Source organism: Lepidochelys olivacea (assembly GCF_965140295.1).
Source record: "Lepidochelys olivacea isolate rLepOli2 genome assembly, chromosome: 14".
Taxonomy (NCBI): Eukaryota; Metazoa; Chordata; order Testudines; family Cheloniidae; genus Lepidochelys; species Lepidochelys olivacea.
This window is the reverse complement of record NC_140424.1, coordinates 6509500-6537290: the sequence shown is the minus strand read 5'-3', so window position 1 is coordinate 6537290 and position 27791 is coordinate 6509500. Positions and strand designations below refer to the sequence as shown.

The following is a 27791-nucleotide window of genomic DNA, read 5'->3' as shown; positions in this document are numbered from 1 at the left end:
GAGCTGCGGCCATATAAACTTGACAGCAGTGGGAAAAGCATTTTAAATAATATAAGGCAGCTGATAAAGCCTGAATAATGTGATTGGGGGGGCGAAGGGGGCAGAAATGAAATCAAGGATATACCAGAGACTTTTTGATAACAAGTGCAGATAAAAGGCCAAAGAGATAAGGAACGAGTTCCCTCAAAAGGAAGGCCTTGGCTATCAGTCATTACCGTTTAAAGGCAACAACGGAGACTGTTCCGTGAAACGGTTTCCTGTCAGGCTGGAGAGGACACAGGATCTAGAGAATTTTCAAGCTTAAGAAGCTGAGTTCCGAGTCAATCGCGCCCTGCTACAGGCCTGTCTGGAAGACTCAAACAGGAAACCAGGCCAGGGAAAAAGAAGAATACAAATACACAGAGCTGACCTCTTTAAGGCACAAAGAGAAGCATAGCCACTGAGGTAGAGTTGCAACGCGTCCGATTTCTTCCGACGGTGCAGGACAATCTCATCTCAGAGTATTCAAACTACACAGTGAAGGGCTCCCAAACTAAGCAAACATGGGCCCCGATTCAGAGTGCTGCTCAGGATGGGGCAGATGTGGCAAGCTCCATGCTAGCTCAGGGACTGTCAGCCTCCAGGGATCAGTCCAGTCCTTAGCATAGCTGAGTAGTCTGAGGGTGGCCTAGAGCAAAAAGGGGCTGCAGGAGTCAGGGGAAGACCAGTTTGACTTAAGTTGAAATTGAACTGTGCTGTTAGTTTAATAAACCAGAACCCACAAAGGGGTGTTATTTGATGCAGGAGAGCCTCGATGCAGTTACTGGATCCAGGAAGGGGAAACTGAAGCAGAGGCCGGGCCTGATGCTACAGTTTCTGAGAGAGAGGAGGGAAACGAAAAATCAGAGATGGGCTGAGTTCAAGTCTCCAGGCAATATGGCTCTTCCCAGACCAGGGAAAGTTCAGTAAGAGAACAGTCTGTTGGAAGAGGCTTCCCTGTGAGAGCAGAATGTCCTGCCAGGGTCAATATACTGCAGCCATCCCACTGCTGAGCAACTGACATCATTGGTAAAAATGCAATTGGCCTAATTACAACTCCCCACTGACACGATCTTGTAGCCTTTGAATGGATCTGAGCACCATGAACTCAGAAATCAGTTTCCTGCCTCTGGCACAGATTCACTCTGTGGCTTTGGGGGATTCATTAACCTTCCTGCCCAGTTTCCCCCATCTGCAGAACAGGGCTGTGCTCCCTCTCCTCCCTCACAGCGGTGGCTGGAGAGGACTTGTTAGCAGCCTGTAAAGCTCTTGGGAGATGAAAAGCATTCAGTGTGCTAAGTGCTGTTAGCACTCCAATAACCAAGGGTGGCTCCCTCACACATGAAATCCACAGTCAGACTCACCCTAGCTGGGCATTTACCTGTGCTGAGGAAGATGTCAGAACGTGACTGAGAAGGCAACACTAATCAGACGCAACCTTTCTGGAAAGCCTCTCTGTGGAACCACAGCAGGAAACGTTTCGCCAACACTTGGTTGCAGTGAGTTTGTGGAGAGAGAGTTATTGAGAACATTTCCCGTCCAATTCAAGGATACTGGCTGTGCATGCATGGTTTGCTGTATGCTGCAAACCCCCTCTTGATGTCTTCATCTATATACTGACTGACTGCCCTGGACTCTCAGATAATCCATGTTATCATTACGTGCTGTTGCTTTTGAAACAAGACGATGATCCTTTCAGGCTACTAGAGAACAACAGCATGCCTGGGTGTGTGTGTCCCTTGCGGGATTTTTTTTTTAAAAAAATCATTAAATTATATGTGAAGCTTTAGTATGTTTAATCCTCAGCTAGGGACCATCTGTTAGAAGACTAAAGTAGGTCACTCTGGAGGGCCACGCACTGGGTCCCCAGAAAACCAAGGAGCCCAGCATTCGTTCCATGGAGATGGATTGCATCAGCGACTCTACAATGAGAGATGCCACAATCCATGGCTGTGACATCAGAACAGCGTACAGCGGAACCCACCTTAAGCAGCCACTTCAGACTGCCCTCCTACCACCAAAATACATCATTGGCTAGTGGATGAAGAGCTGGATTCCCCCTAAGCAGGACAAAGGGGAATTCAGCTGAGGGAAGCCAGGTGGGTTCTGCTGCTGCCTTCCCTCTATGAGGTTGCCACAGGCAAGGAGGGGCGTTAAGTTGTGGCCAGGGTCCACAGGAGCTCTTCTGGTAGAGGCTGCTCAGAGAGATGGACTGAATTCGTGCAGTCCCTAGACACACTGGCCACACCCCACTCCCTGCACAGCACTGTACACTTCTGGGGCTGGCCCCATGCAGGTCCCTGGCAGAAGAGTAGTTTCAAGGACTTTCCACTATGGTAAACACCTTCCTGGCTGCCACAGGCCTCTGTTAGGGTGTACACTGGCCTGGAGAGAATCTGGGCCATGGTCTAACTAGAAGTCTATAATGAAGTGTCAAGCTATGACCCTGTGTGGAGGTACAGAGCTATTCTGCTGACTCACCCTGGCAGCAAAAGCAGCTGGGTCTCATTTGCACAGGAACACAAAAGGCTGGGAGCATATCTGAAGTAAGACAGAAGAAAGAGCAGGAAGTCCGGAAGGGAGAAATTCTAATCCTCCCATTCAGGAAGGATCTCGTGGGGTGAAGTCTGAGTATGGTCCTACCTTAAGACTTTGTGACTTTATCTAAAAATAAAGGCAAACTCCAGGAAGGTTAAGATGTGGGAGAGGAGCATGTCAGGGCCATCTGATTGTACGGCTGAAGTAAATTATGCTGGGAATTTTAGGGATACTTTTAAGTGGTTGCTTGAGACAGAATGTTGCCTGTTGGAGGTCAGCTATGGAAGAGATTTTGGTGTAGGCTGGATCCTGGGGTTAGAGCAGTCAGACATGTCAGTTATACATGCATCCTGTACTTCCAAGGTCCTCAGCTAAAAACCTAATACTCAGAGAGCAAAATCCCTTTCCTTTTACCATAACTCACATCAGAGTGTCGATCGTAGCCAACCCATGTTTGGGAATTTAAAGGCAGCCATGTATTATACAATCTACAACAAGAGTATTGCAGTGAGATAAATGCAGTTAGACCAAGTCCTGGCAGTGTTGCCAGAGTCCTTCAATGAAGTTATTTCCTTGTAACTTGGTGCAGTTCACCCATTCAGCTGTGCACCCTCTCCACCCCTGGTTCCCGCTCCCCCAGCTCTGCATTGCTGGGACAAGGCTCCTCTCACACGTACAGGTCACTGCTGATATTTACTCTCTTCAGTGCATTTCTGGATTCTACATGCTAAACTAAATACATTAGTAAGAATGCCGACACTGACTTGATTTAAATTCTTACAGTGAAGTTTCAGATCTGTGGAGCTCTCTGCAGAACACCTGGCTTGTCATTAGTTTCCTTTGATCAGATCTCCTTTACTTACCTGTTGCATTTGGAGGGGTATCCAGGATTGTCTTCAAAAGCTTCATGTCCTTAATGTTATGAATATAAATTGACTCCTCCAGGCAAACAATCAGCCTCTGCAACAAAACAGTCGACAGGTACACAACCACAACTTGTTAACCCTCCCCCTATACACACAAAACATGTCAGCAGGTGCAGTTACATTTGTCTTTCACAGCGAAGTTCACACTTTCACTCAGGCCCTTGCAATCAGAGAGAGTTACCAGGCATCTCTGAACTCCAAAATGGATCAGAGAGACGAAGATCTTCCTCTCAAATCCGTTGCAATTGAGAAGCCCTCGGTTTTATACCACATGGCTGCAAAGAACTGCCTGCATTTGGAACCAAGATTACACCCCCTAATCTTTTTTGACTTGACTTTATGAGAGAGTTGATTTTAAAGAGCACTTGCAAATGTACAGTGCTGTGGGAATGCTAGGAATTATCTGGGTGCAGCCAGTGGTCTCAAAATACCACAGAGTTTCATTCCTTCCCCACCCAAACCATGCTTTTCCTTTTAACATTTCTCTCTTTGTGGCTTCTTTAGTAGCAGGACACTTTCCCCTCTAATTTATATGATTGTAAAGAGGCTATTAGATCCTTTCTAGTCTATTTCCTCCACAGCGTGGCCTTGCTCCCTACAATACACTCACTCTAACTTTGTCCAGTCTAGCTGAAAATGTCCAAGTGATGAGGCTCCCACCACTTCCAAAAAGAAGTGCCTGCCACTCGTGGATGCCGTCTAACTCAGAATCAGGGAGCACAATCTATCTTCTGCTTCCCGCTCCAGGGCTATCTATGGCAGCGGTATCCAAAGTGGGGTGTGCAAGACCATCCCTGGGGGTGCGCAGCAGGAGACACGCACCGAAGAAGTGCCACAGGCAGGCCGGCCCCTCCCCCCGCGCCGTCCTGGGCAGCAGCTCTTTTTTATTTTGCTTCCCCAGAGCTGGCCCTGGGGGTGCACAATTCAAAAAGTTTGGAGACCCCTGGTCTATGGCATAGCCAAGCCATGGGCCGGCATTCAAGTTCCAACCAGGGGACACACATTGCAGGGTGGCTGATTTGCTCAGTGGGAACAACAGAGGAGAAACACTTTATGTTGGCAGTAGGATAGGGAACGACAGCTAATGTGATCTGCACCATCTCCATCTGATTGTGCTGTTCGTCCATTCACCCACCTAGCCTGAAGCCACTCGCAATACTGATGGCGAGGAACACAGGAATTCCCCAGAGCTGTATCTAGTGTGGTCATGATGTGAACGTTAGGGCCCTGATTACGCAGCACTGAGCCTCAAAACAGTGGCACTGTAATCAGACATTTGTCACCAAGGTATTCTGCACTGAGAAGTAAGGGAGAGGGAGCTCTGGGCAGCTGAGGGCCTATTTTCAGAAGCATTGAGCACCTTCAGCTCCCCCCAGCATCAGTGGAAATGGCAGGGGCTCAGCCTCTCTGAAAACCTGGCATGAAAAGACCAGACCAGAACCTTCAGACCAGGGTGCCTGCAGCGGCAGGTGCTTCCATCCCTTTGGCCATCAGGCCACTTATTTAAGGGCTACATATGGGATTTCAGTGACTAACTTTAGACACCCATGCTTGAAAACCTTGGCCTTGGTGTATAACTACAGGCTCAACCAATGCTACTTGAAATCAAAGCCTTCTTATAAGAGAAGCTTCTATTCCTGCTAACCACAGCAGCCAGTACTTTGTTTCCCAAAACCATTTAGGATTTCCAGGGAGGCATGCGTTTAGCATAATTTCAATGGCACTTTCCAAAAGAACAGCTCTCGACTTTATAACGGAGACTTGAAAATAAAGCGTGTTAAGTGTATGGTATAAAAAGGCGTCTCAAGGCTTCACAGAGTTCTACAATACAATGCTGCTGATATACAGGCAGAGAGAAGCAGAGGGAGAGACGTATGTGCCTGGGGGAGAATGCAAATAGGTTTTCAGATGAGAGATGGAGCGTCTGAGGGGCAGAAATACAACAAAACTGTTTCAGGTGACAGGAGCTCCGGATGAGAAATTTCCCATACCAAGAAGAACAAGATCCTAGGAAGGCAGACACCAGATGAGCGGTGGGAGCAGGGAGGGAGGCCTGAACAAGTCCATGGAGAGTTTCAGACAAAAGGCCTAATTCTCCATTGCTCTGCCCCTTGAGCTGTCATTAACACCAGCATCAAATGCAATCAGATGAGAGTGGGAGTGTTTGCCCCCCACTTTGCACTGGTGTAAAGCACTGCACAAGAGGCAAGTAATGGAGAGTTGGGCCCAAGAAGGGCAGGTTTGAGCGGCTGAAACAGATGAGGAGTTAGTGGAGGCGTTTGTACGTCTTGCTCAGATGCTGGGGGATGGTGCCTTAGAACTGTGCGTAGTAATTCCTGGGGTGAGAGATGGAACTCTAATCAATACAACGTACATCCTGTGGAATGCATCACCTCTGCTGCTTCCCGCTCCATGGCGCTTTCCTCTACGCTTTCATTTAGATACCAACAAACAGACTAGTTATCTTGACCTGCACACTGAGAAGGAACGAGGGTCCTTCTGTTAAGTACATCAAAAGGATTCGGCAGCAGGACTGCAGCCAAGAGGTCCAAGGAAAACACAGGGAATTTTCATTAAAATATGAACGCTGCTTCTCACTCGTCAAAAGCACAAGCCCCTGCTCCAGCGTAATAATAATAATAAAAAAAAAAATCTCGTTTTTCACCACGTACAAGTAACAAGAGGGTTGGAAACAAAGTGTTTCCATGAATCAACAGCAACTGAGAGTCTAATTCAAATGGATTCTTCAGTATGAATAACAAAGATTTTCCACTAAGAGATCAAACCAAAAAAGACAAAACTGTTTGCCCAAAGAGAGCTTTTCTTATTTAAACTTCCACGGCTGACAGCGATTCTCTGACTTGGATGGGTTTTACACTACGATGGACTTTCTCCAGTGCAGTATGGTTTCCGTACTCAAATCCAAGACAAGCGTTTTCAGAGTAACATAGTGAATGCATAACCTGATCTCCACCAGATTAACTCGCAAGAGGGGCTAGATTAGTCCCCTGAAGTAGAGTTACACCACAGATAAATTTGGCCCAGGTTGTACTGATTTCACAGTGCAATGCATGGAAACAAAATGCATTCATGATGGGGGATCTGGGCCACCTTGTCTCCAGTATTTAGAGACGTTTTTGTGTACGCTCTCTCAGATATTTGGGTGAGCCAGTGATTCTGTCATATAGCATCCTGCAAACAGTCTAGATGAATCTGCTTCACACGCATTTTTAGGAGACAAGGTGGGGGAGGTAATATCTTTTATTGGACCAACTTCTCTTGGTGACAGAGACAAGCTTTCAAAGACAAGCTCTTTGAAGCGCTCTGTGCAAGCTCAAAAGTTTCTCTCTCTCACCAACAGAAGTTGGTCCAACAGAAAATACTACCTCAGCACCTTGTCTCCCTAATATCTGGAACCAGCATGGCTACAACAAACACTGTATACACATTTTAATGACAGCTGATATGAAATAAACAGTTATGCCCAATGGCAAGCACGAGAGGGTGTGCATTCTCATTCCCTAGGTATAGAACAGCTCTCATCCCATGTGACAAGTACCCTCCCTTGCCTTCAAAACTCCCTTTTGCTTATTTCTCCTGTGCTGACCTGGTACTGTCTGTTCTCCAGGGCTGGGTCATAACCATTTTGTATTGCATCCACCTGGGCTTCTCAGGACAGTGACCTTATCACTAGAATAATGCAGCTCTTCCCTCATATTCGTGTTTGACACTTACACCATCTATCCATGTGTCTGAGCACCTCCATCTTTAACGTCTTTATGCTCATAACCCCCGCAGGAGACAGGACAGTGCAATTACTCCCAATTGATATCTAGGGGACTAAGGCACAGGGAGACCAAGTGACTTGCAATGAACCTGGGTCTCCCAAGTCCCAAGCCAGTGCCCTAACCACTGTACCATCCTTCCTCCATGGAATCCTTCTGGCCCATGAGACTGCACAGGGGAGTAAACACCACCAAACTGAACGGTAGGCTCCTAGAACTACACTGAAATTTGCAATACATAAATTAGAACTCAAAAGGAAGTGATGATTTTACCAGATCCTCTTACCTGCCACAATACACTTCAGTGAAGAAATTAATTTAGTACAAAGTTAATTACAGTATCGCACAAGCTATAGGAAGCCCATGATCATACAAAACTTTATTAGAAACTCAAGACAGGGCTTGCCTGTTGGAGATGCTTACTGCAGATTTCACTATTGCTAACCTAGAAACGGCTGATTATATACAATTATACAGTCTGTTTATTTTTGTATTGTAATATACTCCACTCTTTATAACCGATAATGTCTTTTGGAAGAGATTATGGAAAAAAGAAGACTTTACATCCAAAAAAACCAACAACAGAGAGCTGATAGGACACATAAGTGCAGCAGTGACAGAACGAGGAGTAATGGTCTCAAGTTGCAGTGGGGGAGGTTTAGGTTGGATATTAGGAAAAACTTTTTCACTAGGAGGGTGGTGAAGCGCTGGAATGTGTTACCTAGGGAGGTGGTAGAATCTCCTTCCTTTGAAGTTTTTAAGGTCAGGCTTGACAAAGCCCTGGCTGGGATGATTCAGTTGGGGATTGGTCCTGCTTTGAGCAGGGGTTTGGACTAGATGACCTCCCGAGGGCCCTTCCAACCCTGATCTTCTATGATTCAAAGCTTTCCTCAGCATGACTCAGGTGCTAGCTACACTTTTAAAAAACACAGCGAGGCTATGAGCTGCTGATGGATGCTATTTGAGACATCAGCCATTAGGCAAAGTTCAAATTACACCCAGGCTTGTGTTATTAACTTTGACTATGTTATCTGTGACAAAGATGCCACTGTAGGTCAGAAGCCAGAGCACGGCATCCAGGGAGAAGATGTGGTAGAAAAAAAGTTTACATGCCTTTGGAGCATGCGATGTTGTTTAATTCGAACAGCTTCGTTTAAGTGTTTACTGCTGTGTAAACTGAGTGTAGCTAATTTATCATCTTCCAATTTAAAGCTCACCAGCAACATTTTGCCATCACATAGCATCCCATCCCACATGGAGTTATTGTAAGGAAATGTAGGAAGGAATGTATTTAAAACATACATTTCACTAAGGGACATGCCTGAGCCATATTCAGAGGGGATACAAGTTATGTATTGTTAAGTGGATGTAACTGAGTGACAGAGTCTAAGGGCTAAAGCAGTTCAAGATGTAGATCACCTGTGGGTACCAGTGGGTATGAAAGTACCTCTCTGACCTCTCCTTTTTGCACAGAGGAGAGCATAAGGCTAAAGGAAGAGGGTATAACCCCATAGAAGTCAATGGAGCAAGAACGACCTAAAACCAGAGCGAGGTGTGGGCAGAGTCAAGCCTATTGTGTTTAGACTTAGTTGACTATTAATGCACAAGTAATCGATGCCCTTACCTGCCGATTCAGCCGGATGGACAGGATGTTGCTGGAATAGCTATAGTTGCAGATCTCCGTCCCTTTTTTGAAGTGATAGACGTTCATTTGCCGAGGCTTGGTGTGACTTACCACGACCACCAGGCTGCTGGAGAAGAGGCGCTCCACGATGTAAACATCCAGGATTTCATCTGCTCAGCCAAAAGAAAGTAAGAAGGGTATTTTTATCTTGGGTCTGGTTCTTTAAGAGTAAAATCCCCCATGCATTGTGCCTAGCTCAGGAGCTGAAGGGTTAAGTGCTTAGTCATGACAGTTCTGCTTTTATTAACAATTACCCTTCCTTTGCATGGCTGCATCTAGGCCTTCTGATGGGGTGTGCACCGGGCCCAGACAGGAAAGGGTTAATTGGTCTTTCCTTTGGAGACAGGAACTTAGTGCCTGAAATACCTGCATTTGGGCCCTCCAGCTGTAGTTAATCAGGAGGGAACAGGATATAGCAGGGAATGAGCCCTGCCTCCTAGGTGTTTACCTTAATCCAGGGAAATACATGTCCTGGGAGGGAGCTAGAGAAGCTCCTTACAGGGGAAGAGATGAATCTGTGAGGGGACAGATCAGGACTCCCTGAGGCAGGAGACAAGCAGGGCATGGTCTGTTATTTCCTGTAACTACATGCTGCACTGTCCTGGGCTCCCTGAGGAAAGGGATGGCCTAAAGGAAGATAAGGCACAGGATATTCTCTTCCTCCCCAACCCCACAGTGGCCATGGGCCATCATGATACTTTGGTTGACTTTCTCTAAATAAAGAGGGCTCTTTCTCTTAGCACCACAACCCCTCCTCCTCAGTACACCCAGATAACCTGGGAGAAGTGCCTCCTTTTTCACTCCAGCTGCAGGCAGCCAATTTTCTACATGATCCCTGCACTGACCCATGCTGCGGGCAGACCTGTGCTAGCTCCAATCTTGTTTAAACGCTATTCTTGTGCTTGACCTGGATTACAATATTTTAAGTGGGGTGTAAAAACAACAGGCAACTCTGGAGATAACAATATTCTAGTATGGGCTCTCTAACTAGTGTGGATCAGGATTGTCCCCCTAAAGTATGCCAGCCAGCCTGTGCTCCTGGTCTCTTATACAGTGTCACTTATACCATTTTGGGGACCCTGTTAGCATCACAGACTACACTGTTGTATTAAAACACTCTTCCAGTTGCCACTGTTAGTGGAACCAAACAGTGTTCCCGAAGGCTGCAGAAATCCATGATTATAGCCTGTTTCAGGAACCCTGTGTGGTTCCAGCTGTGCTGTGAGACTAAAATCTCTCTCTGTCTGTTGGGACTACCATGTTTCTAGTAGGTGACCCCCAATCTGGTTGACAAAATAATGTAATTTGACAAAGGGCCTCAGGTGACCTATGCAGGACTTCAAGGTCTTAAACCAAGTTGGCTGTGAATCAACACTATTTGGCAGATCAGTATACATAAGGCTAAATTGTGTTCTAACAAGGTTAAAGGGCTTTAGCAGAGCATCTAGGTTAGAGCATTTTTTAAAATCTAACCTATAATGTAGTCTGAGTTTAGCAAACAATACTGCATTATATACAGTTTGGCAACAAAAAAGCTGCTCAACAGAGTCAAGCCCCTTGCAGATGAGGTAGAAGGCTGAAGTTTTGTGTCTAAAACTTACTGATCCTAACGAAAGTATTTGCATTTAAGTCTTCTTGTGTCTGCAACTCAAACACAGTTGTATTGAGCTAACCTATAAGAATGGAGATATGAAATTACCAGAAAGCAAGACTGACTAGTGTCTACACTTCATTCAGTCTGAATAATGGAAAGCGTGAACTAACAACCTAATAGTGAAAAGTGAATTGTCTCTTAAATGCTCAGGTCTAATAACCTACAATGGTATTAGTCATATAGGTCAGAATGTGTTTCCAATTGACTTGTTTCTTTTTTTTTTAAACCTGACAATGTCCCTTTAAACATAGCTGTAACTAGCACAGCTCTACTCCAGTGAGGATACGGTCGAGGCAGATGCCATCTGTGCTACAGCAGGAAAGCTAACCACATGGAGTTGCTCCTTTGAGGCAGATCAGAAGTGCAGTAATACAAACTAAAGCCTATTATCATCCAATATGCTGCTGCATCGAGAACAGACTTACTGTTTTCATAGACTTGGTCCAGCTGCTCCACAGAACTTAGGGAGAAAAGTCTGTATCCAGTTTTGGTTCCAATTGCCAGGGAGCTGCAAGAGAGAAAATTTGCGCTAATTAGTTTACAGTGTATTGCTCTAACCTTGAAACCACTGAGTATCATAGAAAATTAAATTAGTAGATCCTAATACAATGCATCAATTACAGGGAGCAACTCCCCTGGTCATATATGCAAATTTCAATGCAAAACAGATATAACTGTCCACCCCAGTAGTTGGGGTTCTTATCTGACTGTTGGGTGCACACAACAAGGTGTCTTAATAGCAATTTGCATGTGAGGCTGACAGCTTTATAAATGTTAATTAAATTGCAGAATACCCTAAGAGGGATCAATAGTCCTATATCACAGCAGGAAAAACTGACATACACTGGGGCCATATCCCACCATCTGGCTTTTAAACTGAAGTCCCTACTAACTTCCTTGAGAAGTTAATAACTATCAACTATATTAACTTGAGCATCATTACTAAAGCTGTGTGGGAACTTCCATACATACAAAAATCCCCAAAGCCTGCTAGGGGGAGGGAAAGGGAATAATACACTTGTTAGGCTACCAATAATGACTTCTACCCAGCAGAAGCAAGACCATTCTCTGACTCCAATGCATCTAAGCTGAGAGACTGTCTTTAAATGTCTGTCTAGAAATACTGGAGTTTTGGCAGAGGCTGTGTAGGCCTCGCTGGTTTGATTGCTGCCTCCAGGACACCAAGAAAGATAATGAGACACAAGTGTATATGTGCAAAGTGGTGGCTTATTCTTTCCATGCAGACTTGCTCTAGCCAGATCTTGACTATAGTAATTGTCAACATCTACGGCTACGTCTACCCACATTGGCGGGTAGTGATCGATCTACTGGGGATCGATTTATCGCGTCTACAGTAGACGCGATAAATCGATCCCCGATCGCTCTGCTGTTGACTCCAGAACTCCACCAGCGCGAGAGGCGGAAGCGGAGCCGACGGGGGAGCGGCGGCCGTCGATCCCGCGCCACGAGGAGGCTAAGTAAGTGATTCTAATTCGATCTAAGATATGCAACTTCAGCTACGAGAATAGCATAGCTGAAGTCAACATATCTTAGATCGATCCCCCCCAGTAGTGTAGACCAGGCCTAAGTTTAAATCAGCAACCAGTTTAGAACATCACAGACCAAGGGAGAACAGTGAAGTATTTGTACTGTAGCACTCTTCAGTGTCGCCAAACCAGAAGCACATCACCAACTCCATCAAAGCACTCTTTGTTCAAATACTTAGTAATTGGAAATGTAAGATAACAGTGCAAACGTAACAACAGAACTCTCTTTCTTTCAAAATCTCTGTAGAAATATTGGTACCTATACCTTTGAGTACATAAATAAGGATATCTTAGCAACTGACTTTGGTCTTGTAGTAAAGGGCAAGTGAACTAGTAGAACGCAGCCCATGTCTCTTAAAGTGAAACTTCTGTTAAGTGACCACCCAAGGATCCAGTAAAAGTTGCTCTCTTGTAGACAGAAACCATAGGTTAAGCAAAACTGTATTTGACACTATTTAATGGAGCTAGCTACTTTTTAGAAGAACTGCCAATAAAGCTCCCTCTTTGGGGGTTCCCCATACAGGGACAGCTACTGGTGATTGGTACCAGACATTTACCAAGAACCACGGGCCTGCCCTTGATGGCAGATATCCAGTTAACTGCAGAATAGATAATTCAGTTCTCCAGCAAGCTACTGTTCTAGCAACTATAGAACACATTCTGTTTTCCATAAATACCTATGCATAAGAATACATCCACTGCTGGATTAAACCACTAGGAAAACCTACCTCCCCACTCCTGCAAAACTACAAAGCTGTATTTGCAATAGTTTTGAGCTACTTAGGAAGACTCAGGGTTGAGATGGATTATTAAATATTAGGAAGAATACTGTTCACATTTTGCCTCTTCTAAAATGTATTGGAGACTATGCTCAAGCCTAGTGGCTACGGAAGCAGACTGTCAGACCAAGGCTTTATTTCAGCCCCGATATTTAACTCGCTAGGTGAAGTTGGCAGAGACACTTGCTGTGCCTAGGTTTCCCTATCTGTAAACTGGACATAGCATGCACCCTGCCTTGTAAAGCAGTGAGATCACCCGATGGAAGCGTCACTTAGCTTGCTACCACACAAGTCATCTTGCCAAGAAATAGTTCATAGCTGAACAACTATTTAAATGCCCATTTTGCCAAGAAATGTGCACTGAATGGCTCTAACAAAAAAAGCAGAGGCATAAACTAAGGCTCACATCATCTCTATAGGCATCCAGATGTTGCCATTACAGCTCTTCACAGTTAACATCAATGTAGCTCATGACCAGCCGAGCCCTGAATGCACAACAGTGACACTAAGTGAGGAAAGCACAAATTGGTAAAGCAGGAAGTGTGATGTGAGATGGGCAGGCTAGCGGGGGATGCTGACCCCCTAGCCCCACCCCTTCCACCTGAGGCCCTGCCCCTTCCTGGTAAGAGAAAAATTTTACTTTGATCCCTGCAGTCTGGGGTCCTGGCCGCGCTGAGCCCGCTGCCGGCCTGGGGTTCACTCAGGGCCGTATAGTAAGTTCACTGTTCACTCAGCTGCCGGCCTGGGGTTCCGTTCACTCAGCCGGCAGCGGGCTGAGCAGGGCCGGTGGCCGGGATCCCGGCTGGCAGAATCCGGCGGACGGAACCCCAGGCCAGCAGCAGGCTCAGTGTGGCCAGGACCTCAGACCGGCAGCAGGCTGAGTGGCTCAGCCCACTGCTGTCTGGGGTTCTGTCCGCCAGCTCCTGGCGGCCAGGATTCCTGCTGCTAGCCCCGCTCAGCCCACACTATTTAAATTGTTATTTTTCTATCTTTTTTTTGGTCGAGCATGTATAGTTGAATTTATGTAAGTTAAATGCGTGTATGATGCGACTCCACGCTATATTGTGCGAGGAGTTAAACTTTCTATCCTCTCAGCTGAAATATAAATAATTGGGTGGCATAAGGGGCCCAACCCCATGAAATGCCTTGTCTCCAATGTGCAAGAACTTAAGGGTGCCCAGCACCTTGCAAGATAGAGCCAAACCACTTCTTGTGTTGGGCCCAACAAGAAGTAAGGCTGCTTGTACTGAAGGAGAGAGGAGAGCTGAATTGGAGTGAAGTTGCACACCAACAGCCAGATATCCCCATGGGCCGAGGCTCAAACATGGGACAGATGAATATTATTGGTACAGAAAACTTCAACAACAGAACCCTGACAGCTTTGGCACAACTGACCCTTCCTATAAGCTCAGTATCCAGGGTCTGAAATGCTGGGGCCAACTCTTCCCCAACAGAAGAGCTGCTTCTGTGTGGGCCAGAGACTGAGTTGCTGGGACGCAGCAACCTGGCACAAGCTAGAAAGCCTGAGAGGCAGCAACAATTAGCTAAAGCCCAGCCTGGTTAGCCAGATTCAAGGCTGCCAGGACCAGCTTGACTTTGCCTGGAAGCCGCAGGTACAGGAGCCAGCCAGGGAGACACAGCTGCCTCTTTGTTCCCCTTCCAGTGCAGCTGCCCTGCCACAGGCTAAGCGGGGAGGATCTCCCTCCCCTCCTCTGGGGACAAGTCAGGACCAGTGCCCCAGCCTGCCTGGTTGGCTCTCCTCCCCCTGCCCCACACTCTCCTTTATCCTCATCCAACTCCTGCCCTCCTCCCTCCCCCTCCTCTGAGTCCCCTGAACACCGGCCTTCATTCTCCCCTTCCCCTCCTCTTCTTCCTCCCTTCCCTCTCCCCCCCCCCAGTTTCCTTTCTTCCTCCCCCCTTCCCCCTTTTCTTCCTCCCTCCGCCCCTTCCCTCTCCCTATCACCACTGAGTCCCCTGCATGCCTAGGATCTTCATTCTCCCCTCCCGCCCCTCCTTCTTCCTCCCTCCCCCCTTTTCTTCCCCTTCCCTCTCGCCATCTGCCACTGAGTCCCCTGCATGCCTCGGGCCTTCATTCTCCCCTCCCCCCCTTCTCCCTTTTCTTCCCTTTCCCCCTTCTCCCTCCCCATCTGCCACTGAATCCCCTGCATGCCTTGGGCCTTCACTCTCCCCCCCCTTTTCTTCCCCTCTCCTCTCCCCTCCCATCTGCCACTGAGTCCCCTGCACGCCTCGAGCCTTCATTCTCCCCTCCCGCCCCTCCTTCTGCCCCTCTCCTCTCCCCTCCCCCGCTTCTCCCTCCCCATCTGCCACTGAGTCCCCTGCATGCCTTGGGCCTTCATTCTCCCCTCCCCTCCTTCCCTCTTTTCTTCCCCTCTCCTCTCCTCTCCCCTCCCCCCCTTCCCTCTCCCATCTCCACTGAGTCCCCTGCGCGCCTCGGGCCTTCATTCTCCCCTCCCCCGAGTCCCCCGCCCGCCTCCGGCCTCCTTCCCCCCCCGGCCCCGCCCGGCCCGGCCCGGCCCCGCCGCGCCTACGTGCAGTCCTGGTTGTAGGAGAAGCAGCTCAGCGCCTCGGGCCCCGCGGCCGGGCCACCCCCCGCCGCGGCCTCCATGGGCGGCGCGCGGACGCCCCGGCCCCGCTAGCTCCCCGCCGGCCCGGGCTCCTCCGCCGCCGCCGCCACCAAAACAGCTGGAGCCCCCGGCGGGCGGGCGTAGGCGCTCGCGCGTGAGGCCTCCTATTGGCCAACGGGCGTTCGGACCAGCCGCCCCGCCCGCCGCTGGCCTGGAATCGGCCAATCGCGTGCTTTTCTGGAGAGGGAGGGCGGGGCAAAGGAGGAACGCCCCGCCCCTTAGGCCAACAGGGCTGGCTGTGATTGGCTAGAGGGGAGGAGCGGCTGCCTATGGCCACGTGGTTGTGTTGTGGTTGCATCAGACGGGAGTCCTGACAGATGTGCTGTGGGGGGGAGGGGTTGGGGGCAGGGAACAGCTGGAAGGGAGGGAACAGCCCTAGCCCCTCCTGGCTGCCAGCTAGCTAAAACGAGTGTCTTGGATTATATCTATAGTGTTAAACAACACCATTCTACTATTTGAATAATTCTGTCCTTCCCCTTCCCATGCACCAAGCCTTTAGCTACTAGTGTCCCAACCAAAATCAGGTCCCTCCATTGTGCTAGGCACTGTACAAACGTATAGTAAGACAGACCAGGTCTGGAAGAGCTCCTGATCTTGCAAAGACTGAAGTGTGGGCTTGACTTACTACCCTTGAGTAAAAAGAAAAGGAGGACTTGTGGCACCTTAGAGACTAACCAATTTATTAGAGCATAAGCTTTCGTGAGCTACAGCTCACTTCCTCAGATGCAGTTTCCACGATATGCATCTGAGGAAGTGAGCTGTAGCTCACGAAAGCTTATGCTCTAATAAATTGGTTAGTCTCTAAGGTGCCACAAGTCCTCCTTTTCTTTTTGCGAATACAGACTAACACGGCTGCTACTCTGAAACCTACCCTTGAGTAGTCCCTCTAAAGTCAATGGGAGTAGTTGAAGTGTGTAATTCTAGGCATAATTGTATATCTTTGCTGGAATGAGGCCTGACTAGACCAGACAAATAAAGGGTAGGGGAAAGGGAGTAATACTTTGATCTACATTTCACTAAGGCACAGAGAGATCAAGTAACTTGATGGAGGAAACACAGGACATCTATGGCAGATCTGAGAATCAAACCCAGAGCTTGAGTCTCAGTCCACTGCCTTTAAAACAAGATCATCCTTCCCCATTGTATAGGTAATCCCTAATACTTTAAAGTCCTTGGATGACAGGTGCTGTAGAAGTGTCAAACGTTTTGTGAACCTTGTGGTCCAATCCCATAAGCACTCATACAATGTGAATAACTTTAGTCAAGCAGTTAGTCCTACTGAAATCATGTAGGAATGAACCTATTCATGTCACATATAGGTCCAGGCCTATTAATTAGAAAACACCCAAGAAAAAGGAAAACATGCATCTAAATCACAAATATTCTCAACGTTAATGTAGCTAAACTAACGGTTAAGTAAACAAGTGTATTGAAACTTGAGGGCAGATCCTGCAAATCCTTAATTAGATGAGTAATCCTCATGTGAGTGCTAAAGTCAATGGGAATGCTGTACGTGTAAGGATAATATGAGAGTATTTGTTGTAGGTACGTGATCATATGGCTATAGGATATGGCTGTGATCCTATGGCTATAGGATCCACAGAGTCCCACCAAATTTGGTTGGACTCCATATGGACACAAGCATCTACCTGGATGAATCCCTTTTCACAGGATCTAGGCCCTTCTTATAGAAATCTCTTTTGTTCCAGTATTTTAGAATTCAAGACCCACAAACATGTCAGAATTATCAGTCTCTGGCAAAGTGTGTATTTTAGGGAAAGTGTTTTTGTTAAAACAAATAAGTCCAAAGCAATACTATTTCTGAGCTCATATTGACATGGGTTTGGTCCTCAACCCAGTGAAGTTGATGGCAAATGGTTCTAATGCACAATGCAATGTAGTGATTAAGGGTATGTCTACACTGGGAACACTACTGCAGCACAGCTGCAGCCTTGCAATGTAGACACTTACTACAGTGACGACGGAAGGATGGAAGAATTCTTCCCTCAACCTAGCGGTATCTACACTGGGGCTTAGGCAGGGGTGAAAGTAATATGAAACCCTTATTGGTACGGGGGCCCGGCTCTGGGCCCCGGGAAGGGGCAGGGTCTCAGCAGAAGGGGCAGGGCTGGGGGGTCAACTTCCCCCAGCCAGCCCATCCATGGTGCCTGGCCCACGCCGCCTGGGGCTCTGGTGGCAATTTAAAAGGGCCCAGGCTTCTTCCACGGTACCAGCAGCTGGGAGCCCTGGGCCCTTTTAAATCACCGGCCCTGGGGCAACTTCTCCTTTTGCCCCCCGCCCCATCAGTGGCCCTGCTGGTAGGGCCTCTACCAGCAGGGCCGCCAACGGGGAGGCAAAAGGGACACTGATGTTAAAGCGCTGCCGTGGCTGCGTACAGGCCAGTACCAGCTTCTTACCGGCCCGCCATACCAGCCCGTACTGGCCTACTTTCACCCCTGGGCTTAGGTTGACTTCATTACATCACACAGAGAGTGAAATTTTTCACAGCCCTGAGCGATGTTTTAGGCTGAACTAACTTTGTAGTCAAGTATCAGAGGGGTAGCCGTGTTAGTCTGTATCCACAAAAACAACGAGGAGCCCTGTGGCACCTAAAAAACTAACCAATTTATTTGGGCATAAGCTTTCATGGGTTAAAAACCACCTCTTCAGGTACAGTTTTTTTTACCTTTGTCATGTAGAACTAATTTGCAAACATAGCAGGGGGAACAGTTGAAATTAAGAGAATTGCAGGAAAACACTTTAAAAACATCAAATGTAAAAGCTGGTCTTGTATTACCTGCTATTGTCCATAAAGTTCAAGCAGTGCTTGTTGATGAAATATTAATGTCCAAAGAGGAGTCGAGCCTGAATAGGTGAATGTCATGACTATTTTAAGGAATTTTGTCTGATTAGCCCCTATAATCGAAAGCTTGCTGTTTGGGGTAGTAATAGTAAAATTACCCATAGACAGGTTTTTAAAATCCAGCCACAAGAGCAACTGAGACTTGTGTAATAGAAGTTGTAACCATACTTATATTTTGCCATCCAACACTGTTGCAACAGTATTGACCAATCTTCTTTGCAGCTAGCTGCCTACAGCTAGTATTTAACCTCTGTGGTGAAGACATGCTATGCTCGCCTTAATGAAGGGAGTGTTGGAAAATACCACCAACTCTGACCAAACATAGCTGAGTCAGACTTAAGGGAAGGGTTTTTGATAGATTGTCTTTGGAGATTAGGGGCTGTGTCACAGATGTAGGGCTAACAGCACTTTGGCCTCCTTTCTGGCCTCTGAGTATACCCATCACCAGTGTTGAGCCTTTACCTTTCTTTGGGTGTAAACATGCGATTCTTCCATTCTTAGCCTGCGTGCTGGGCTACAGTACCCTGTGTGTCAACCATGCTCACCCTGCAGGTCTGACTGGGTATGGTTCCTGTCATTCTGCCCTTTGGGAGCTTGTGATCAGTGGATTAGTGACCCAAACCTGCTTTCTTAAAACATAGCATAGGAAAAAATGATTTTAAAACAACAAAAGGTCTAACTGCATTCTTATCTAGAGTCTCCCTCTCCTCCTGACGGGGACCCCAGTAGATCTAACTTCCCCCAGGGCTCCACTCAGCAAGCTCTGGGATCTCATTCTCTAAAACTTGTCTCTGTCCTTGGATGTGTCTCTTTAAACCCTTTGAGACTCTTAGATTCTCCTTTCCACAGGGACCAAGCCGCTGCTGGAGAAACTGGTCTGGCATGTGACATTGCACTCCATATGTTTTATGGAAATATGCTTATGAGTGTGAATATGATATAACTGGAATATGCTTTATGCAAAAGATCTCTTGTAAGGTATCATAACAAAGGTTATAACCTACTGAATATATTCCTCCTATTCGTATGCATGTATTATTTTTGTATCTGAAGCTAGAAATATGAAGTATAACTCTGAGGTCCTATTGTAATTATGCAAAGTGTGGGCCATTAATGGTGGTTTAGAATCTTGATGGCTCCCATTGACTAAGACAATTGGTTGTAAATGGCTCTGTTTACTTGCAAACCTTCCTGTGTACCCAGGGGGCCAGGAATGGAGGCTGGGGTCTTACAGTGACATGTGACCATGTCACATGATACTGGAATCCATCTTAAATCTGGTAGTTTTCCATTTGGAAGGCGGGGTGGGGACTCAGAGAGACAAAAAATTCCTGCCTTGTGCCAAAGCTATAAATGGGGGTGGAGCAGGACAAAGGGGTCCCAGTTATGAGAATACCCCTGTTTACCACCTAAGACATCTGCTGAAACTAACAAGGACTGTACCGAGGAAAGGATTTGGCCCAGACTAGGAAGGAGTCTAGTCTGTGAAAGAAGCTTATTGGAATATCTCTGAGGGTGAGATACTACCTGTAATCAGTTTCTTAATGTATTAAGCTTAGACTTGCTTGTTTTGTTTTATTTTGCTTGGTGACTTAGTTTGTTCTGTCTGTTATTACTTGAAACCACTTAAATCCTACTTTTTTTTACTTAATAAAATCACTTTTGTTTATTAATATACCCAGAGTAAGTGATTAATACCTGTGGGAGCAAACAGCTGTGCATATCTCTCTATCAGTGTTATAGAGGGAGGACAATTTATGAGTTTACCCTGTATAAACTTTATACAGAGTAAAACGGATTTATTTGGGATTTGGATCCCATTGGGAGCTGGGTGTCTGGGTGCTGGAGATAGGTAATCTGCTGAGTGGTTTTCAGTTAAAGCCTGCAGCTTTGGGTGCATGGTTCAGACCATGAGTCTGTGTTGCAGCAGGCCAGCATGTCTGGCTCAACAAGACAGGGTTCTGGAAGTCCCAGGCTGGCAAGGAAAACGGGCTCAGAGGTAATTTCAGCATGTCAGGTGATAGTCCCAAGGGGGTCCCTGTGATCAAACCCGTCAGATGGCAGGCCCAGCAGAGGGTCCCATCAGAGCATCAAACTGAATGGCGCTTGTGTTGTCTGTCAAATGTTTGCTGAGGAGCGTATATACGTATCCACCAGCCCTTTCCTGAGTTTCCTGACAACCCTGTTATTAAATTAATTCAACATATGCATACAGTAAACATTACAACAACCACAATATTCACAAATTATTACAGGCAACTTCAATCCTGTCACACCCTGATTTCTTTCTTTCTTTCTTTCTTTCTTTCTTTCTTTCTTTCTTTCTTTCTTTCTTTCTTTCTTTCTTTCTTTCTTTCTTTCTTTCTTTCTTTCTTTCTTTCTTTCTAACAAAAGCCATGTTGACTCTTCCCCAACGTATCATGTTCATTTGTGTCTGATAATTCTGTTCTGTACTACAGTTTCAACCAATTTACCTGGTTCTGAATTTAAGCTTATAATTGCCAGGATTGCCTCTAGAGCCTTTTAAAAAGTTGACGTTACAATAGCTATGCACCAGTCACTTGGCATAGAGTCTGATTTAAACAATAGGTTACATACCAGTTAGTCATTCCGCAATTTCATATTTGAGTTCCTTCAGAACTCTTGAGTATCATCTGGTCCTGGCGACTTATTACTGTTTATCAATTTATTTCTAAACCTCCTTTACTGACACCTCAATCTGGGATAGTTCCTCAGATTTGTCACCTAAAAGGAATGACTCAGGTGGTGGAATCTCCCTCACAACCTCTGCAATGAAGACTAATACAAAGAAGTCCTTTAGCTTCTCTGCAATGGCCTTGTTTTCCTTGAGTGCTCCTTTAGCGCCTCGATTGTCCAGTGGCCCTACTGATCATTTGGCAGGCTTCCTGCTTCTGATGTACTTAAAAATTTTTTTGCTGTTAGTTTTTGTGGGGATTTTTGGTAGTTGCTCTTCAAATTCTCTTTTGGCCTGCCTAATTATACTTTTACACTTGACTTGCCAGAGTTTATGTTCCTTTCTATTTTCCTCAGTAGGAACTGAACATCCAGCTTTTAAAAGCTGTCTTTTTGTCTCTCTAGCTTCCTTTACTCCATTTAGCCATTATGGCATTTTTTTTAGTCCTCTGTTTTCTAATTTGGATATACATATAGTTTGAGCCTCTATTATAATGTTTTTTTTAAAATGTCCATGCAGCGTGCAGGCATTTCACTCTTGTGACTGTTCCTTTTAATTTCCATTTAACTCACCTCCTCATTTTCGCACAGTCCCCCTTTTTGAAGTTAACTGCTACTGTAGTGGGTTTCTCTGTTATTCCTGCCTCCTCCCCAGCCCCCGGATGTTATATTTAATTATGTTATGGTTGCTATTACCAAGTGCTTCAGCTGTATTCACCTCTTGGACCAGATCTTGTGCGCCACTTAGAACTAAATCAAGAATTGCCTCTCCTTTTGTGGGTTCCAGGACTAGCTGCTCCAAGAAACAGGCATTAAGGGTGACTAGAAATTTAATCTCTGCATTCCATCCTGAAGTGACATGTTCCCACTCAATATGGGGATAGTTGAACTCCCCCATTATTCTTGAGTTGTCTGTTTTCCGTAGCCTTTGCAATCTCCCTGAGTATTTCACAATCACCATCACCATCCTGGTCAGGTGGTTGGTAGCATATTCCTACTGCTATACGCTTATTATTCAAGCATGGCCAGTCTATCCATATAGAGATTCTATGTACTGTTTGATTCATTTAAGATTTTTTCTATATTTGACTCTGCTTTCTTTCATATGCTGTGCCACTCCCCGACCAGTGCGACCTACTCTGTCATTCCTACATATTTTATTCACGGGTATTACCTTGTCCCATTGATTATCATCAGTCCACCAAGTTTTCTCATTTAATACTAGGCACACAAGTTCACCCATCTTAGTATTTAGACTTCTTGAATTTGTATACATGCACTTATAAAATTTATCAATATTTAGTTGTGTGCCAGCATGTGATGTAATTGAATGGGACTCTTTTTCATTTGACTGTTTCTCTTCAGCTCATACTTGTACTTTATCAACTTCTATCTTCTCCTCTTTACTTGGTTTTAGAATATCTCCTTTAATAAATCCTCTCTTAAAGCATGTGTCTGTCTAAACCATGTGTTCCTCTGCACCTGTTGGCTTTCCTATAACTGACACTATATGCAAAGCCAGGCAACTGTGTATGCAAATTGTCAACAGATGCGTAACTGGCCATTGTGGACACAATTACCAGATTGGTGTGTGTAGTCACCCTTAATGCATGCACAATTAAATGAACAATTTTCTGCACATAGCTGTGTATGTCTTATCCTGAAAATCAAGCCATATGTGTCTAAGATGAGATGGAATGGAGAAAGCTATGAAGGCAATTCTATTGTTCAAATCTTTCAAAGTCTTAGTAATGCAGCTGAAGACTTTATGTTTGCCCTAAGAGACGTCTGATGGTGCAGGAAGGATTCAGCTACAGATGTTTGCAGCGTCCGTTTACTTCTGGGATTATTTCTTGAAGGAAATGTTGGCTCGCTTGCATTTTACTAGCTTTCCGATGATGAGTAAAGAAATACGGTTGTAGCATGTCAACATAGAAAGACCAGTCACACTAAAGAGAACACGTTATACATAGAAGTGTGGCTCTGATTCTCCTCCCTTTACTTTACACTGGTGTAAATCAGAAATAACTCCATTGAAGTGAAGGGACTTAACCAGCTGCAACATTGATGTTATGTGAGTGGAGAAGCAGGCCCTATGCTGCTTTTTATCAAGGCCTGGGGCTTTGAAGCCAGTGGTGTTTGTTTCTGAATGCATCACTCCATGGGACTTTTTCTCTGCTTACACTTCACTTTGATGGCTGGGGGGGAAAAACTGTTTAGAATCTTCCCCCTTTCTGACAGCGAGTATTGTCTCAAGTGCTTCCTAGACAGCATGTTGCATTTCTAGTAGCACCCGTAAGGCCATTTACTATCCTCAGTCCATGTGCTGGGGCTATGAACTGCCAAGCCTAGAGGTGCCAGGGCTCAGTCCTGGAAGTAATTAAGCACTGGCAGTAGGGAAACTTAAAACTAGATTGGACAAAGCAGTAGAGAATATACTGTCGGAGCATTTTGCATTTGTTTCCAGGAGCTAGATTAAACAGGACCTCAAAAGTCTCTTCCACCTCTCTGATTCTACTGCTCAGATAGCATGTGTGAGTGAAACACTCAAATGATACAAACCCTGCCATTTAAAATAAATGTATTGTTAACCTTTTAACTTCTATTCCTGTTTATGGCCCATGTTTATATCATTTGTTCCATGGCTTTCAAAAAATACCAAATCTAGAATTAAAATGGTCTTGTTCTTTGTGTCCTTTACCTGTCTGGCCCAGATCACCAATGCTCCATCTACACCAGTGCTGCTAAACTTGGTCATGCCGGAATCTCCTCCCAAACAGACACACTGCTGGCTTAATTTTGCAAAGAAAAAACAAAGAATGTTTTCAGCTTGTTAATATTAGACTCCAAGCAGTCATCTCTGAGAAGTCTGACTGCTCTTTCTTCCTCCAAAGCAATAGCTGCCTCAGAAGAGACACCATATGCTGGGCCAGCACGAAGTCTGAAATTGCCTCTCACCCCTGGAGGTGTCTTGCCCAGTGCAGGACAGAAGAACAGTAGCTGTATGTACCCTGCCATTGTCTATGCTGCACCTCTTTGGTGCAGAGATGGTTCACTTTCTGGAGTAATTTAAAAAAAAATGACACCACGTAATTCCCAATTCCAAATCAGAACTATATGAACTCTGCAGTCAGGTAGGAAAGACAGGTTGGCTACACTTTGCAAATATGATCTGAAATTGGTCATCTGACAAATCAGGAGGCTTGGCTGTATTGGAAAATGGATAGTTCAGGTTTGTGACCTTACAATGTGGTTATCAGTCCATGACTCGGTCGTTTTAATCCAGTGTACTGTGGATCAGGTGGAGAGAATGAAAGAAACGCTGCACAGCTTGCACAGAAGAGCTTAGTGCTGGAGTTACTCTGAGAACTGACCTGTCTCCTTAGTTTAGGAGAGTGGACAGATTGAGACCAAGTGTAAGCAGGAGTTAAGAATGGATGTACAGAGCTGCACAAAGGAAGCCATTTGCAGTGCAAACACCAAGCTTTATGGAGCTTATTTTACAAAACCCAGAAATGGTGCTATGTATTGGAGTGCCATCTACTGGCAATTCATATATATACTAGAAGAAAAGGAGGACTTGTGGCACCTTAGAGACTAACCAATGAATGGAAATGGCCCAACTTGATGATCACTTTAGATAAGCTATTACCAGCAGGACAGTGGGGTGGGAGGAGGTATTGTTTTATGATCTCTGTGTGTATATAAAGTCTGCTGCAGTTTCCACAGTATGCATCCGATGAAGTGAGCTGCAGCTCACGAAAGCTCATGCTCAAATAAATTGGTTAGTCTCTAAGGTGCCACAAGTCCTCCTTTTCTTTTTGCAATTTATTTGAGCATAAGCTTTCATGAGCTACAGCTCACTTCATCTTTTTGCGAATACAGACTAACACGGCTGTTACTCTGAAACCTATATATACTAGATTTACATAAATACAGACCATAGAGCGTACTGATAATATGAGCGGTAGCTCACGAAAGCTTATGCGCAAATAAATTTTAGTCTCTACGGTGCCACAAGTCCTCCTTTTCTTTTTGCTGATACAGACTAACGTGGCTGCTCCTCTGAAACCTGATAATATGAGTAACGCCACCGAATGACTAGAGTTGCAGATGCATGCAAGTGGTCTGAATTTGACCCAAGGTCTATCCGGTTAGGATTGATGGCACTTCACTGAGCCCACTGATTGAAAAAGAGGCCACTTCCAATGTAGCTATTGCTTTGACCTATTTTTAACCTCAGATATTGACCTATGCCAGATTGTGAAGCCTTTACTCCCATTTAAAAAGAAGCTACTTGTACAAGTAATCCTTCTGACGTTAATGTGGTTACTTGGGTGAATAACTGCTCACCAGTCTGGCCCTGTGTTTTTGTGAATTAGATTAATGTGCTAAATCTTGCAGTCCTTATTCAGGCAAAACTCTCCTGTCTTTGACTAAGAACCACAAGATCACACCCACCCATGGTGAGTACTTCCTACCAGATGCTGTACTGGTGAAGGGTGTCTAACCCAGAATCCTTGTTTTCCTTGATGGCTTTCTTATCCAGGTTGCAGAAATGTTGCATCGCTGTCAAATTCCCCTTGCTACTTTGCTTTTGGGAATCAACTTTCCCAATGAGCTGCAGGTTGTCTGGGTTTGTGTATGAAAACAGACAGGGGCTGCAATCATGATCCTGGAGGGAAAAAGACAATTGAAGCCTTATGTCGTTGGTCCTTGGCTTTAGCACTTGCTGAGGTGAAGGACATTCCTCTTCTGAGATGACAGTGGTAATAATGGGCCAAATCCTGATGTTCTTACTTGGTGATGGCATAGTCCTTACTCAAGCAACACTTCCGCTGGGGGACTTCAATGGGAGTGTTGCCCACATAGAATCATAGAATCATAGAATATCAGGGTTGGAAGGGACCCCAGAAGGTCATCTAGTCCAACCCCCTGCTCGAAGCAGGACCAATTCCCAGTTAAATCATCCCAGCCAGGGCTTTGTCAAGCCTGACCTTAAAAACCTCTAAGGAAGGAGATTCTACCACCTCCCTAGGTAACGCATTCCAGTGTTTCACCACCCGCATAGTGAAAAAGTTTTTCCTAATATCCAATCTAAACCTCCCCCACTGCAACTTGAGACCATTACTCCTCGTTCTGTCATCTGCTACCATTGAGAACAGTCTAGAGCCATCCTCTTTGGAACCCCCTTTCAGGTAGTTGAAAGCAGCTATCAAATCCCCCCTCATTCTTCTCTTCTGCAGGCTAAACAATCCCAGCTCCCTCAGCCTCTCCTCATAAGTCATGTGTTCCAGTCCCCTAATCATTTTTGTTGCCCTTCGCTGGACTCTCTCCAATTTATCCACATCCTTCTTGTAGTGTGGGGCCCAAAACTGGGCACAGTACTCCAGATGAGGCCTCACCAATGTCGAATAGAGGGGGACGATCACGTCCCTCGATCTGCTCGCTATGCCCCTACTTATACATCCCAAAATGCCATTGGCCTTCTTGGCAACAAGGGCACACTGCTGACTCATATCCAGCTTCTCATCCACTGTCACCCCTAGGTCCTTTTCCGCAGAACTGCTGCCTAGCCATTCGGCCCCTAGTCTGTAGCGGTGCATTGGATTCTTCCGTCCTAAGTGCAGGACCCTGCACTTATCCTTACTGAACCTCATCAGATTTCTTTTGGCCCAATTCTCCAATTTGTCTAGGTCCTTCTGTATCCTATTCCTCCCCTCCAGCGTATCTACCACTCCTCCCAGTTTAGTATCATCCGCAAATTTGCTGAGAGTGCAATCCACACAATCCTCCAGATCATTTATGAAGATATTGAACAAAACCGGCCCCAGGACTGACCCCTGGGACACTCCACTTGACACCGGCTGCCAACTAGACATGGAGCCATTGATCACTACCCGTTGAGCCCGACAATCTAGCCAGCTTTCTACCCACCTTATAGTGCATTCATCCAGCCCATACTTCCTTAACTTGCTGACAAGAATACTGTGGGAGACCGTGTCAAAAGCTTTGCTAAAGTCAAGAAACAATACATCCACTGCTTTCCCTTCATCCACAGAACCAGTAATCTCATCATAAAAGGCGATTAGATTAGTCAGGCATGACCTTCCCTTGGTGAATCCATGCTGGCTGTTCCTGATCACTTTCCTCTCATGTAAGTGCTTCAGGATTGATTCTTTGAGGACCTGCTCCATGATTTTTCCAGGGACTGAGGTGAGGTAACATAAGAATGTTAGGATTTAGCCCAATAATAGCTCCCCACCAAACGATGTCCACCTCTGTATGGGAGGGTGGTGAGCAGCCAGCATGCCAAGCAAGAGCGGAGAGGAAAGTTTCTGGCTAACAGCAGCAGCATGTACTCCCTTTTATGAAAAGCACCGTGGGATTTCTTGCGTCCATGCTGAACAGACACATCGTCTGGCGGGCTATTTTTTCTTTTAAGGACTCTTCTAAAAGGGATCCTACCTCCACAACAAATGGCACTGAATGCCATTTCTTTACCTTGCAAAGATGAGGAGCCGCGTGTGCAGGGATGCCAGAGACTCTAAGCATTCAAACCCTGACAAGTAGCAATCCCCTCCACTACAGTCCCAAGATGAACCTGCACGTCTCTCCTTTTTCAAAGAATCAAATGGACAAGACCTTCTTGGCACGG

General features: G+C 45.9%; 1 protein-coding gene across 2 annotated transcripts in view; it reads right to left on the bottom strand.

The window, feature by feature from the left end:
* WIPI1 (WD repeat domain, phosphoinositide interacting 1) overlaps positions 1–15634 on the bottom strand; it is a 32398-nt gene extending 16764 nt beyond the window's left edge. For both annotated transcript variants that reach the window (XM_084648582.1, XM_084648581.1), the window contains exons 1-4: positions 15481–15634; positions 11031–11113; positions 8892–9061; positions 3420–3516 (exon numbers count right to left, since the gene is read on the bottom strand). In XM_084648582.1, the coding sequence (XP_084504708.1) occupies positions 3420–3516; positions 8892–9061; positions 11031–11113; positions 15481–15557 (427 nt within the window). In that variant the 5' untranslated portion in view covers positions 15558–15634. The remainder of the gene's footprint in view (positions 1–3419; positions 3517–8891; positions 9062–11030; positions 11114–15480) is intronic.
* Positions 15635–27791: the final 12157 nt, after the last annotated feature.